This window comes from Nipponia nippon, unplaced genomic scaffold (assembly GCF_047370975.1).
Source record: "Nipponia nippon isolate SJK-2023a ecotype South Korea unplaced genomic scaffold, ASM4737097v1 scaffold_4, whole genome shotgun sequence".
NCBI classification, from domain to species: Eukaryota; Metazoa; Chordata; class Aves; order Pelecaniformes; family Threskiornithidae; genus Nipponia; species Nipponia nippon.
The window spans coordinates 71,597,510-71,612,942 of record NW_028262358.1 but is presented as its reverse complement, the minus strand read 5'-3'; the positions used below and the strand labels follow the sequence as shown (position 1 = coordinate 71,612,942).

Here is a 15,433-nt window from a genome sequence, read left to right as displayed (position 1 = left end):
TCCGTGTGCTCAAACTGGGCTTTATAAACAAAAGCATTTGACTTATACAGAGTAATTTAATTAAAATTGAGTTAAATTTTAGTTTAATCCATAAGCAAACTAAGGAAGGAAATTAAAAGCTAGTTTATTTTTTACATCTATGAAGTATTTAGGTGCTTTACAGCCCCATATGGCCCTTTGTCAAATAGTCCCTTCCACATATAAATTAACCAGTGCTTGCTGCTCAAAAGCGATGTGTCAGGTACCTACAACTATGTCGCAGTATGGCCTGCATGAATATAGTTCCTTAACCCAAGGTGTGCTGTATGTGATGGGTATGTCATTTGATTCACTCATGAAGCTTATGAGAGAATTTCTGCCTTTTCTTCATTTCTCTTATTTCTTACTAGAAAAAATAATCAATGGAAAATGAGATGCATATTGTTACAGTGAAATCTTATTTAATGGCTAACTTCAATTCCAAAAGGCAAGGAAACGGAGAGCTAAGGCTGGGATTTCATCCTTCAGTTATAACTACAGCCTTAGACGCCTTTCAGAGGGGTGAGTTCTAGAGAGCAAATGCTACTGAATAACACAGAAATTCTTCCTTGTCTTTTTAATGTTAACGGTGGGTTTATGCCTGTATTTTTGTAACAGTAGCTGTGTAAAGTTTTAGAACACACTGTCTTAAATGTCATGCATGCACAGAAAATGATTTAATCCCTGATTTTTCCTCACACTTTTCATTTCAACTGTCAGACTGACCCCCTGCTCTCTTTGCTCCAAGCACAGATCTAAACTGTGCTGGGAGGGGAAATAAAATAAACTTGCCAGCTGAAGGCTGGGACCACACTTGTATATATGGCTGGGAGGCGAAAGATCCTCTGCTGAAGAAAAGCGGTTGGTCTGTGAAGAAGCCTCCCTGCACCCCAATGGACTTATTATTGCGTTTTTGAGAAGCCATCATTTTGGAGAGATGCCTGAGCTGGAATGGCATCCTCCATGGCTGTCTTCACGGTAGACGATCTTCTTCAGAGGGCAGTTTCAGCTTGTGCAGGCTGCTCTGTGATCCGTGAGGGTGAACCAATATGAGTGCCGCCAGTGAAGCGCTACATGCGGAGCAGCCCAGGGAATAATACAGGAGCGCCATTTTCCAGTGCCGGGGATGGGGAGGTTGGCACACCTGAAGGATAAGGGGAAAAACAGAGCTATGCCTCCTCTGTACCTGCCACCATCAGGAGAGAAGCGTGCTGCTGATTAACTTCCCAGAATAAACTGGGAAAGCCTCATGAGGCTGATCTCATTTATTGCAGCTGGATGTCGATTCTGATCCACATTCTCCTGGTTCAGGAGTGCATTTTGGCCTGCCGTTGCCCTGTCTATGGGAAGGAGGCGGCGTATCGGCCCCACATGCTGAGGAGACCCTCAGTGGCCTAGTTACAGCCCACTCGTCGCCTTTGTGTGACTCCACAGTTCAGTGCTGGGAAGGCAAAATTATACCCAAATCCCACTAAGAAAATCTGTTGTACATGATGGAGTTTTCTTTTCTTTTCTTGCATGTCCTCAATACAGATGCTAATATTGCGAAGAAATTGCAGTAAAACAACCTGGGAGGCAGGGAGCATAAGCATCTCCTTGCATCTCCTGCAAGAGGACCTTATAGCTTGCCTTTCTTCACAGTTTCAGTTTACTTTAAGTGAGTCATCATTCTCATCCTTTAGGTCATCAGTGGCTTTGATCGTACATGTGGCACCACAGCAGGATCCTGTAGACCAGGAATTTCTGCCTCTGACCCTCTAAAAACCTGCAGCTGACCCCTTCCAGGTCACTTCCTTTTTTCTTTTTTATTTCAAACACCTTGCAATTTTAAACTCTATTAAAAACAGCAAAAATGAGATCAGTGCCCTTATGTTTTTTCAGCTGAGCCTGTTCCATCATTGTGTGTCAGGTCTGTAGTAAATTTACAGTGTTGACAGAGGCAGTCCTGCTGTTTCACCGAATTGAAAGGAGAGGAAGGGAGAGATTTATTTTAGAGCCTGAGGGCAGAGCAGTAAGCCAGAACCATTGCACTCATACCTAAAAATGAAGAACTTTGTGTTGCAGATAGCTGGACTTTCCATCTAGCAGGAGGTGAATTCTCTCCAGTTGTAATTTCCGCTCACAATATCTTTTTTCTTTTTGAATTATATGGAATAGAAATCTAGATGCAGATGCAGAAGTTTGGGCCTCCTGTGTAGTTTTGGCTGGGTAATGGCCATCACTGCTGTGTAGTGAGCAAACAGCAAAAGGAAAAGCAAGGGGAGGGAGAAGTACCTGCACTCCACATCCCTTTGAGGAGGCTGGTCTTGCGGTGGCCCCTTTCACCAAGTGCTTCCTTTCCTGCAGACCTGTGGTATCACTGAACTAGAAAGACAGAGAAGATCTGTGAAGGCAGCTATGGGTTATCACTGCATCAGTTCTGGGCACCCAACTTGAAATGCCTTAGAGGGACCTGGTTTTTAGAAAGGCCAGGTAGCAGACATAGAAGAAAACTCAACACCTTTGAAGTCCTGTAAGCAGGGAACTCAAAATCGGTACCATCCCTTAAGTATTGACTTTGCCCAGATCTGCAGAGGGATGTAGAGATGGTGATGTTGAGCTTTGTTACCACAATTTTTACATGCTAGCTCTTGCAGCAGAATTTGTAAGCCTGAGTTCAGCACTGTAATTCCCTGTTAAGGGAAACCAGCTGGGCTAGGAAGGGTGTGGCCTACTGAAATCCCTCACTGCTGCAGTCCTGGGATAGCTACCTACCTAAACCAGGAATTCACCCTCCAGCTGTGCCTCCACAGTTCCTCTGGAGCTGGAGCACCAACTTCTCTTCCAGACAGTGGTACCCAGCTCTGTGAAACAGCCGAACGCTTAAATTGTTTGCCTGTGTCGCTTCAGTGGTCTTGTTCTGAGGACTCAAACTCATATATTCTACCTCCTGTGGTGTATTAACCACCAGATTAGAGGGGGATCTGATGGGCGTGTTTTCTGTTCCTCCTTAATGAAGTTGTGCCACCGTGAAACTAAATATGCAGGCTTCACAGGCAAGAAGAGGGTAGAGAAAGACACTCACCCAAAAGGGAAAAATCCTGGCCTCCGTGCTTTAAAGAACTATGGGGAAAAAAATGCATAAAATTCTAATGTCCTTGCGTTTGTCATAGTATCCATGAGCAAGCAACTTTGAGCCTTACTCCTGCTTGAGGGGCTGCAGAACGAGGCAGCAGCAATACTAACATACACGTGGGAAACAGTGAAAGAAGGTCAGGGCCTTGAAGAGTTGAAGTCAGAATGAGCCACAGGCACACGAGCATCTCTCATTTGAAGTAGCTGGAGATGTGGGAAAGCGTGCAGTGGCTTAGTGCCGTCCTCGGTGAAATGCTAATGTGGGTATCCTTTGTCTTTCTGTACCAGGGGTGCAATTAAGGGGCCAATTTGAGGACATTTTTCTTAGGGTTTCTTTTAGGTGTTTTAAGCGTGTAGACAATAGTTGGAACTTACTGTAAAGAAGATTCAAATTCATGGGAATTGCACATGCCTACTCGGAGAGAAATGTGGCCCACTGAAGCAGGGATTTTTCAATTTTTCTGTGTTTCAATGTTACTGAAAACATCATTGAGAAGTTCCAGAAAAGTTGCAAAAAAAGAAGTAATAGTTGTGTTTTGAAGCATTATGTATAATTAGTTTTAGCCAAGCAAAAGATGTTGCAAAAGCTAGGCAGATCAATTTGATTTTTAAATTAAACTTTTACAGTAGATATTAAATGCTCTCTAGAACGAACATTGTTATTGAATGTCTGCATTTTGCAGATGTGCTGATATTAAAAAAAAAAAAAGAAAAAATTCTACATCTTATAATAATTGAACTAGTAGTTTTAGTTCTCCAAAAGCCAGCCATGATCTTCACAGATGCACCTTCACACTTTCAATATTCGTACCTGTTGCTTTTTTAACCTCTTAATTTTATTGGAGAAACAAATAAGCTAGGATTGCTTTAGGTGCCTAGTTGTGGATGCACAGCTAGTACTCAGAAGTGCATATGGTTAGAGTTATGCATTTTACAGGGACAGAAATTCAGGAAAAACTTTTGCAATTTTCAGGAGCATCAAGAAAAATCTGAAATCATCCATCATACCATCATACATACCGTTTTCTAGGAACTAATTTTCCAAGCACATATCTCCTGTTTCTGACAAGACTGAATTAAGTTACAGTAGCATCTATCACTTGAGGAATCTTGAGTCATTTAAACTTGTTTTCCATCAGAGCGTTCAATCAAGATTGGCTTATCAGTGGCAGAGGTATAGCAGGAACTGTAATGCTTTTCACCTCCTTCTTTATCAACTGTCTCTCAATAGCTCTAAGACTTAGTCCATAAACCCCCATCAGTTTAAACTGTATTAGCACTGAACAATAATGGCAAGAGAGCAATAAGAAGTGATGTTGTACTTCTTAGGGCACTAGTGAGCTATTTTTCTTGATGCTGGGAATCATCCAGGTCTATTAGTGTAGGCTCTCAGCTCCGCTGAGAAAACTGGGAGCTAATGATGATCTTAACTGAACCGAAACTTTTAAAACTGTTTCTCATATTATCTAAAGATATTCATCACTATATTTCTAATGTCCTGAGCCACAGGCATAAAAAACACCGCAAGTGAGATGAGCTAATGAAATTTGACAGAGAATATCGTTTTCTCCGAGAGACAGAGAGCTGTCAGTTCTTCCACGTCCCAGTTTCCTCCAACAGCTGAAAGCTCAAACTGGTGCATTTGGAACAGAGTAAGAACAAATATCTAACTCATAGAAAGACATTTATTTGTGTGCTTTATTCTTGAGTTATAAAAATAACGGTGATCAGCAGCCCAATGACTGCCCAGTTTTCATATGACAGCAGCTGTCATATGGAGTTCTAGCCTGAGGAATTACAGCTCACTCTTTATCCATACTTGAGTCCCTTATTCTATTTCTAAGACTGGAAATCTCACTTTTTGAATTAATTTCTGGAAAATTATGGAAGAAGAGTTACTTGTTTATAAGTACTGTGTTCCTCAGTTAGTGTTTGTAGCTAGTTTCGTAAGCTCTTGTGTGGAAGGTTAATTTTGTCATTTATTATTCCAATCTAGGTCAAATCTTTAGATCTAGGAGTCTTAATTTCTCTAGTCATACTTTGGTAGACAGTGACAATTTATAAAAGTTTATGGGCTGCAGCTAGCTTCAGTCAGTTTATTTGGCCAAAATAACCTGAAATACAATTCTTTTATCGCATAGTCATCTATAATTATATTTTTTATTCCATCAGAAGGATTGGAATATTTTCAGTCTATCCAGTGCTCCCTAGACTGGGAAGTTGCCAAGAACTGTATATGGCGAGACCTTCATTCTTAAAGAGAAAAAGCCTGTGGTGCTCCAAGTGTTGTGATTCATAGCTGAAAAAGCACTAGGAAATTGCTGATTGGAAGGCAGCTGGCTGTTTCAAAACTTAGGCATGTTTTTCAGATAAACTTGCTTTTTTTTTCTTTGTTGGCTCATTGGTAGGATGAAGCTGACTATTACCAAGTTGCACCAACACACACCCCCCGCCTCCAATTTTCCTGTAATGATTTACCACTGGACTCCATCAAGAGAGTAACATGGAAATTTTGTCACTACGCGTTCCTTTGCTATTTTAAAATGTATTTCTTATTAAAAATTAAAAAAAAATTAGTGCCTTTTTTGCACTTATACTCACTGTAGCAGATTGTCTCGGCAGTATATTGCTAAATATTAAGTGCAGGGGTAAGTTTTATATGTGTAAGAATAGTCTTTAAAAAATTCAGGTTCCTTTATTGTTAAAGAATTGTAAAATACACATATTTATGAGCGCATGTGTGTATGTGAACTTGGGGTAAAAGCTTATAATAAATGAAATCCATTTTCAAGAATTTCTGTAATTGGCAATATACAAGAGTTGGGAAATGTATTAGGTAAGATGTCATCTTAAGAAACTGCTCCAGAGACTCCCAAGACTTGCTGAATATGATTGTTTTTATCCAAAGCTAGCAATCTGTGCTGGTCCCTCAAGCTGTCACTTAAAAGCAGGAGAGCCTGAGTCAGCCACAGCTTTGAGGCAGATGTACCTACCCCTTGAATTTTAGTGAGCTCCCCCAAAACACTTTTAAATTCAAGCCCGGTTGTATTCAAATAAAAATTAGAACCTTGATGCTTTAAATAGAAAAACCTCAAAGCAACTAGGAAAGACAAAAGAAGAATAAGAAACGCGCGCAGCTCTCCCCTTGCCCTGTGTGTCCTTCCAGGCAATGCGGTGACTGCTGGGGCTTCTCCAGCTCTTGGTTAGCACCAGCGGCATGGCCAGGTCTGGCTGTCCCTTCCTGGCTCCTCAGGGCCATCCCCGGGATGCTGTGTGAGCTGCAGCCGTCGGCTTTGCACGGTGACTCTCCTCTGCCAGCCCAGGCCTTGCCGTCCCCCCAGCCTTCTCCCTGGGGCCGCTGAAGGGAAAGAAACAACCCCACTTCTCTTCTTTGGGGCCCATCCAAGTCAGTGACGTGTTACAGACACGTCATGGGTAACTGGGAACACGCAGATGCAGCCGATGCTGTGTAATATGGAGCTTTGCTCTGCTGAGGATTTCCTTAGAGATATTTATCTGTAAGGTTTGGTCTGGAGCTGCAGTGCGAATAAGGAGGCGGTGGGGAGCTGGGGGGTGGCGAGAGAGGGTGAGGAGACCAAGAAGCACAGAGCTCCCCTCTTCTCCCCAGACTTTTAACTGCAGTGAGAAGGAATTAATTTTGTACTTTTGGCCCACCTGGAAGGGCTCAAAGCCTTGGTTTAAAAAAAAAAAAAAAAAAAAAAAGTCATCTTTAGCTGAGTTGGGATACAGAGCAGAAAACAGATGAGGAACTCCTGGGTAGTGTTTTACTCCTCTGCTGTCTTTTCTTCAAAAAATATGCCTAGGGTGTCAAGGCCTGCAGTTTTTCAGACCAGCCTGCAGATCTGAGATGTGTGGGGTCCACAGTGCTGTCCTCTTGTAAAGAGACTAAAGTGTTCACGTTTGGAAAATAAAGAGCTAATCCTCTCAAGCTACTGCAGACAATCTTCATTTCTTTTGAGCATCAGTGGGAGCTTGAGGTACTCTGCAACTCATCGTGTAGAAAATTCACCCTTTGTGCCGAGATCCAGTACAAAGACTATACATCATTTAAATGCAACTGAAGATTTCAAAATAATGACTCAGTAGGAATTAAGTGATGGATAGGCTTGGTGTTGCGTGGGCTTCGCTCTCTGATTTGTAGGTTAATATTAGAGTTATTCTAATGCAGTATATGAGTTTAGCTGGGATTCAGGCTTTGGTATTTCACAGTTCAATGATGGTTGATGCTTACATGCTGAAAATATTTTAGGTTGATCTGTTCTTCCTTACCAGAAATATTAAAAAAATCTTTTGTTTAGGCCTTCAAGACCATTATATTTTCTTGAGACATCATCTAGTATGATCGTGGAGAATGTACACTATGGGAGTAGTTGACTGATAGAATAAATGTGGTACATGTGCCAATGGTGTTATTATCAGCATATACGTGGGGGAACTTGATTGCTCTTTAGTGCTATGAACATTTTATTACAGAATATTGAGACTACTTCTGTAAATTGCTCTAAAACAGCATGCGGCAGCTTTGTTGCATTAACTGAAGATAGGTGCTGCAATCCTTACCTCATTGAGAGAGGCAGAGGGGAGGGAAGGGTTGCATGTACCAACTTGTAGAATTTCTCCCCTGTGTAACAGACATGTCAGAATAACGTGAAAATAAGAAAAGATAAGCTTCCGTGCAAAATGAGTGTAGAATCGTGTTCTCTAAATGCAATTGATTTCAGAGCAATGCAGGACTAATAGGAAGCTTCATATGCTTAAGACCTATTAGAAAATCTGCAGCTTTAGCTTTCAATGAGAGCTCAATTGATTGTCCTGAAAAAAAGTTCTACCAAATCTTGTTAATTTATTCTTTCACAAGCTGCCTGTGTGTGCATTAAGTATGGAATAGCAAAATATGCAAATAATGTCCATGTCCTCATTAAGCAGCCATTCAAATGCAGGGTGGTGTGGGAACTTAGGAACTCAGCCGCAGTGGAAGCAGCTACATCCCGGGGAGGGGGTTGGTGTTTGAGGTTTTGACATGTGTGCGTTCCTGCTTTTCCTATGGTAATGTGTGTCAGCCTTTCTGTAGGTGGGATAGGTGTTTAAGATAAGAGTCCACAACTACCTTTAAGCATTTAAATAAATTTGACTGGAGTCTTATAGGGGCATAACTTCAACTCAATTTGAATCAAAGTAAAGTTTTTAAGACCTTGTTTTATTTTTCCTTGCGCTTTTATAGAAACACTCAAACGCACTCAAGTGAAGAAGCTTGGCAAAATCACAGTGCTGTGACAAACATCATCAACTTTGCTATGGCAGAGCAGTAATCAGTCTCTAAATGAAGTGTATCTGCTTTTTCTTCTTTTTAAATACATGCTTAGAACATTTGGAGCGATAACTCTGTATAGCAGTCATTATCATCACGGAGAAAGCATGGTCCTGCCTGCAGGCCCCCTCTAACAGTGCTATGGAGCAGCCTGTACAGATATGTTCCTCTAGTGAAACCTCAGCTCAGGAAACAGACTGCTAATCTCTTGTCTGCTGGAGCCTGTGGCATGCTGAAGGATTAACACACCTTGTGCTAGAGATTAAAAGTAGCGGTAGCATCTGTTCTTTAGCCTCTGAGGTACTCTTTAGCTGATGCAGTGGGGACCAAATAAACTACAAAAGAGAGGAGGGGAAGCAATTAAGTTAAAAGAAAACTGACATGATGAGTGCTCTAAAACAGGATTTAGTGTCAGAATAAAACAGGCCCGAGTGTTTAAATCACTTGGCCACCCTTTGCATGTCACTGATTCTCCAGCATACAGCAGCTGTGATTGTGTGGCCCCTTCTGAATGTTGCAGTGCATTGATTTTGTGTTGTGAATGGTGTTTTAATGTTCAGGGGAGTACATGGAAATGAACTAATAGTCAAAGCTGAGTGTTTTAACTTTATGAAAAATAATTACAGGAGAACCTGAGGATAGCTGTTTAGTACTTTATATCATGCTGGTGGGTATGTGCTAGGAATCAAGCACTAGCTTCAGAGTTCTTTGATATGAGAATGTCTGCCTTGAGAAGTTCACAGCGTTATCATGGCTGATAAACAAGGAGAAACTCAAGTGACAGAAATTTCCGTATGCCTGGAGGAGCAAGTAAAAATGATGCACAGCAGCTACCAGCCCAGGCATTTAAACAGAATTAAATGGCTCCCAATGCGAAGATGAGGCTTTGTCTTCTGGCTCCACTTCTAAAGAGGCAATAAAGAAATATTGTTTAATTTCTGTTAGGATATCATGAAAAACCCATGATAGGTGCCTAGCAGTGTGACACCTGGAGATTTAGGAGTAATTCTGACCTACTTCTCACTTCAAAATCCCCACCTGACTCAACAGGAAACATTGGACAGATTGACTAGCAAGTGTAGCTACAGTGAAATGAATTTGCAGGATTCCAATGGATTTGCAGGTTCCAATGCAGCGTTTTAATTCAAGCTAAAAAATTCAAGGAGCAGGCCTTAAATTGGTGGTTTACAGTAGAAGAATGTCTTCTATTTGCTCTACATTAGTGAGTGACTATCGATAGGATGAGAGGAAATGGCCTCAAGTTGCACCAGGGGAGGTTTAGATTGGATATTGGGAAAAATTTCTTCACCAAAAGGGGGTTATCAAGCATTGAAACAGGCTGCCCAGGGAAGTGGTTGAGTCCCCATCCCTGGAGGTATTTCAAAGACGTGTAGATGTAGTGCTTAGGGACATGGTTTAGTGGTGGACTTGGCAGCGTTAGGTTAACGGTTGGACTCAATGGTCTTAAGGGTGTTTTCCACTCTAAATGATTCTATGATTCTGGGTGTTCTTGAGATCAAAGTTTAGAGACAAGCTGAAGATTTCCCCTGCTCTAACTTGGCTTGAGAAGATGCTGTTGATCTTAGTGAGGGAAAATGGGATTTTTTTAAGAATTACTTTATTTTCATTTAAATAGAATACAAATAGAGAAATAGAATAGCACTGAACTAAAGAGAAATTGGACACTGAAAGGCAGAAAACCTCACTTTTATAAAGCTTTTTGTAGTGACACTCTTTGGTGTTGTGTTTGAAGGCCCTCAAACCATACAGCTTTTCTTCAAGATATGAATGAATGTTGCTTCCTCGGTGAATGAATGTACTACTGAAGCCAGCATGATAGACCAAAGGCTTAGGGAAGAAATTATCCTTTGTGCTGGTCTTTGAGTGGTGAAGGGCATGAAAACCAACAGGGAAAGTGTTGCAGATAGGAGCCATGTTGCATATTTCACCAGTATCATGATATTTAGGAAAGCTACTAATAAGTGCTGGAGATGACAGTAGTGAGTTAGTTGCTTTTTGCTCTGTCTAAAGGAAGTAGTAGGTTTTCCACGGCCATTGAAAGCTTCTTTTCAATGTTTGCTTGCTTCTTCTTCTTAAAAAAGAATGGGTATGTTATTATTCTTATCCAGGTATTAAAGGCTCAGGAGCTAAGGCTCTTGTATTAGTAGATCATTGTTGGCAGGAAAAATGAAATACAGATAATGCTATTGGGCATTTTCTGTACAATTCAGGCATCTTACATTGGTTATTAGGGTTATCCAAACATTGTATTACTCTTTGTTGCTGCTGACATTGTCACTAATTAAGACAAATGATTTAAGATTTCTACTTTTCTGCTTGGCAAAAATCTGCGTTTTATTGATCTTGTGCTTTGGTTTCCATATTTATTCATTTCACTCGTTTTCCATGGTAGTGGTTAGTGTCAGTTGCAGCCTACAGCGATGAGAGAAGGGGAGTGTACCAAATCTTCGGTGCAGCTACCCGTCATTCCTGTCTGTAGTGGACATATCTTTAGGTATGGCAGGAGAGTTAACGTGGGCATGAACAGTCTTAGGAATAACTATACTGTATAAAATGGATCATCTTTGCTTGAAGTATGAGCACTTCATGGACATATGAATTAGTTCTGCTTAAACATCTAACTTACACTACTCTTTGCACTGACGAGATAAGAATAAAAGAAGAGATGTATCTTTCTATGTCATATATCATCTGTGAAATGTTTAACTAAGTTCTGACTGGAGGAGCAACATAACAGCTTGATTTCAGAATTAGTTTTCTTACATAATTAAAAACACCAAATGTGTGCAAAAATCAGAGACAAGCAGTATGTATTCAATATCATTTATGCAGTCAGTGTTTTGAAAGCCGGTGGCATTGACAGTACTACTTGCACTGGTCTTCCACAAAGTAGTTTTCTGCATTTTTTGCGTTCTGTTATTATCCAAAAGACAATTTTTACTTAAAGGCTATTTCAAGCTACAGAGATTATACTCTGATCTACATCCAGCCTTTATCCACTGAATTGGAGGTGTTCATGTTCATAGTCTTGATTCTTGTCCATGTCTGTTTTTACTGAACTCTTAATTACCATTTGTCTTCATTGGTGACTTCAGTAATACAACAGTGAATGGAATTTTTGACATATTTTGTAGTTGACAGCAGACATAGAAAGCTATTCTAAATGACTTCTTAGGAAGAAGACCGTAAAATTTGAATTACCTTGAATTACCTTCTTGCTTATATGTTTATGAAATGTAAAATATAGAAGCTGAGGACAGGCTATATATATATATATATATGTAAGGCTGTAGACAGCTGCAGACAGCTGCTTGAACTCTTCAGGAAAACTGTAACTTGTAGATGTGGTTGAATGACTTGCCAGAGAATCAACTATGAAAAAATATGTCTGTTTTATAAATTGTAAAATGGCAATGACAGAATTAAAATGTACTCTGGACAGGTCTATAGTTATCATATACAGCCTTGAAAAATTACCTGGTGTTTTTAATTTTTTGTTGGTTGGATTTTTAATACAGAGGCCAGTGCTACCTGGTTAGGCCTGATGACACACCTGAATATAGACAGCTGAGATAAAAAGTTATGCCTTTTATAAGACCTCATCAAACTTCCCACCAGTCTGAAAAAATGTAACAATTAGTGATGGCCAACAGCTAACTGCCATATGGAGCAAGGAATATATTATGGGAAAATCCTTTCATGCGTGAGGATATATTTAGCTTTCTGTAAATCTAAGTAGGATCCAAGATGCTTCTTTCCAGAACAGGTGCAGTCCCACAATGGATGTAATACAACATTCGCTCATGGGCATAGCTGAGATCCAGAGAACAGCTAATAACCACCTGCATCCCATGTAAAGCGGGCAACACATTTAAAGACACAGATTTGCAAACATTTAAATTACTAATGAAATAAAACTACAAAAACTGCAGTAGGCAAGAGGACAGCCACGTGTGAAACTTCATTGCAGGAGAAGGACATAGGAAATACTATCCAACTAAATGAAGAACTATAAACAAGTTTACAAGATTAATATGTGGATTTAAATTGCAGTCACTATCCCTATTCCATGTCAACAGCATAGCAGGTAATGGCAGGGACTGAGGATCCATAGTTTTGGCAGCATTCACATCGTAGTCTCAGATGTCATCTACGTGGAGTATATTTGTTTCCCGTGGTTATGTTTCACAGTAGAGTGAGTAATGTGGAAGTAGAGGCAGCAGTTGTGGAGTCTTACTTGCTACTTATCCAGCAGCCTCCCGTCAAAACACGGGGTTTAGCACAGTAAAGTTTGTTCTCTTACTATCTGTGTCAGGCTGTTTGTCAGCAAGGTACGTTAGCTGAATATAACTACCCAGCCTCCTGTGCTTTCCAGTGTCTGTTTGGTTGAATCACGCCATGACTGACACCGAGACACATTAGTGGGAGGATTGTTTATGAGAAAAAGGGAAACAAATTTGACACTTGAGTTTACCAGGAAAGTTGTTGCAGGAGCACAGATGCTCATTGCTGCTGAATACGCTCAGCCGAGGTCAGGGAAATCCGTCAGGGAAAGCAAAGCAGCCTTGAAGCAATTTTTTTTTAACTGTCTGGTGGAGGAGAACGCACATGAAATATTGTTACAGCTGAGCAGAGTGCTGCCCTTCTTCCTCTACTCCCTTAGGATTGCCTAATCCCCTTTCCTCATACCAGGCTCTAATGAGACATTGCAGACCGTGCTTCTCTCCTGCCTTCCCCTCTCCTTCGTGGGTTCCCCCAGGGACCTACAGCTCCTCTTTTCGGGGGTCTGGTGACAGCGACAGCAGCAGCAGCCGGCCAGGCTTGGGCTAAATGTCCCCTTCCGATGTCCTTTTGCTCTCCCCTGCAGTCGTCGTGCTTGCTCCTCTTCCAGGCCAACACTTCTGCATTTTGTGCTTCCGCATGGGGAAGGTGTGGCTGTGGAGCAGGCCTGGTCAGCACGAAAGTACTGACACATGGGGAACCTGGGAAGCCTCTTAAGGGTAATGTAAAAATGCACGTATTCCTGTGCTGTGGGTATAGGCGATCCTGTGACAAAAATTGGAAAAGGAAGATTGTTTGGGCTGAGTTAGGCTGTGTGGTTGGATAATAAAGTTCTGAGAGAAGAGTAAAAGAGAAAAAGATAGTTGGAAGGGAAAAGGATATCACTGAGAAGACTGAAGAAAGGATATAAAAATAATATACACTGTAAGAGAGAGGGCTTTCAGATATAGCAGTTTCTTGAGTAAAGAGGAGGAAACTATAGGAAGACAGAGAACATGCACAAAAGGAGCAACTGTGAGAGACCGGTGGGGGGAGAGAATGGGGAGCATTGTAATAGGGGAATGGAGAGGAGACTGGGGATCAAAGTCAAGTAAAACAGATTAAAGCAAGACACCATACCAGAAAATACATTTTTAAGAACCAGAAGGAGACAGGAAGGGAAAAAGTGGAACCTCCAGCTCCTGCCAAACAGAAGGGGAAGTATGCGGTGACAAAGGTGAAAGAAAAGATACATATATTTGCACACTAGATGGAAAGAATAGTTTATACAATGAAATGGAAATTAAATGAGGGGAAGGAAGTTATACAGTAAATTCATGTTGATGGTGAAACACAATAAAATCCTTTCTCTGATTTTTCTTCGTGCATATTAAGTCCTGGAAGAGTTGTGATTCCTGCTCTGTCTGAATGATACTCCTGGGTCTTTCTGTTAGGGAAGATGCTCGAAGGAAGCAGTGCTGTATTTTGGTTGAGTTAAACTATCATTTATCCTTTGTGAAATGTGAAACACGAAATTAAATGGTAGCGATGTACCATCCGCTGTTGTTTAATATGTGAATAAAAGCTAGTGTGTTTGGGCAATGTTTAAGCCCATGATAAGAGGAGAAATAATGGGAATGTTATGTTAGCTACACCCAGCAGATCCCTCGTTGACTGAAGGATTGCGTTTCTTCCCGTGTCTTAGCACTGTTGAACATGATTCCTGGAGGAGGATGAGCATTTCCTCCTTGGCAGGGGGGCTGAGTGTTTTATGTCTGTTTTTCTCATTCCTTTTAGGGATCTCTTGCTGTCTGTGGCGCTTGGCCAGGTACTCTCCCTCCTTATCTGTGGCATTGGTCTCACGAGCAAGTATTTGTCAGAAGATTTCCATGCCAACACACCTGTTTTTCAGAGCTTCCTCAATTATATCCTTCTGTTCTTGGTCTACACAACAACACTGGCTGTCAGACAAGGTAAGTGCCTCTCTGAAACTGGTTTGTAGAAAACAGCGAGGATAAAGGCTTTTGCAGAACAACAACAAGCAATATGATTTAGACACATATCCCATTAACATTTGTTACATATTTGCATTACCTAGTAATACATATTGGATGAACTGAAAAAAGCGCAACAAATCTTCATTAGCAAAGAATGAATCAGTAGATATCAAGAATAGTGGTACAAAAAGCAAATCAAAAAGCAACATCAGTACTTTTCACTTCCTAACTGTTTTCATGGGAGTGCTCCTCTTACACCTGCCTCGCTGGCACCACAACCACACGCTCAGGGTTCACCGTGGATTTGACTGCGTGTCTTACTTGGAAATATTAGTATGCTTTACATCTTACGTAGGCTAAGGAGACCTCAGATGCAAGCAAAGAAGAGCTTGCTAGTTCTAGTTGCTGATCAAGGCAATTCAATAGTTCACCTATTGTTTGAAAAAAATAGCAGCCGGTTTTTAACCTTTGGGAAGTAGAAGATAAAGGGAGGGAATTTGAGGTGCTGTCTCTCTGGGGTGCTGTGTGGGCAGAGCAGCTCTGTAGTCCTGCCACTGCTTTGCGAAAGGGCCTGTGTAACCAATCGGACCTCCAAAGTGAGTAGTCAGTTATAGTATGCTTTGGTACTGTGTATCAAATGATCCTCTGTTTGACAGTCTATATACAATATAGGGGGTTTTGTGCCTTTCCTGCC

The 15,433-nt window shown here is 41.1% G+C and overlaps 1 protein-coding gene across 4 annotated transcripts in view; it reads left to right on the top strand.

The window, feature by feature from the left end:
* SLC35F1 (solute carrier family 35 member F1) overlaps positions 1-15,433 on the top strand; it is a 251,455-nt gene that overhangs the window by 128,821 nt on the left and 107,201 nt on the right. For 3 of the 4 annotated variants that reach the window (XM_087777053.1, XM_087777056.1, XM_087777054.1), the window contains one exon: positions 14,540-14,715. In XM_087777053.1, coding sequence (XP_087633179.1) covers positions 14,540-14,715 — 176 coding nt within the window. The remainder of the gene's footprint in view (positions 1-14,539; positions 14,716-15,433) is intronic. The other variant, XM_087777055.1, reaches the window with a different exon arrangement.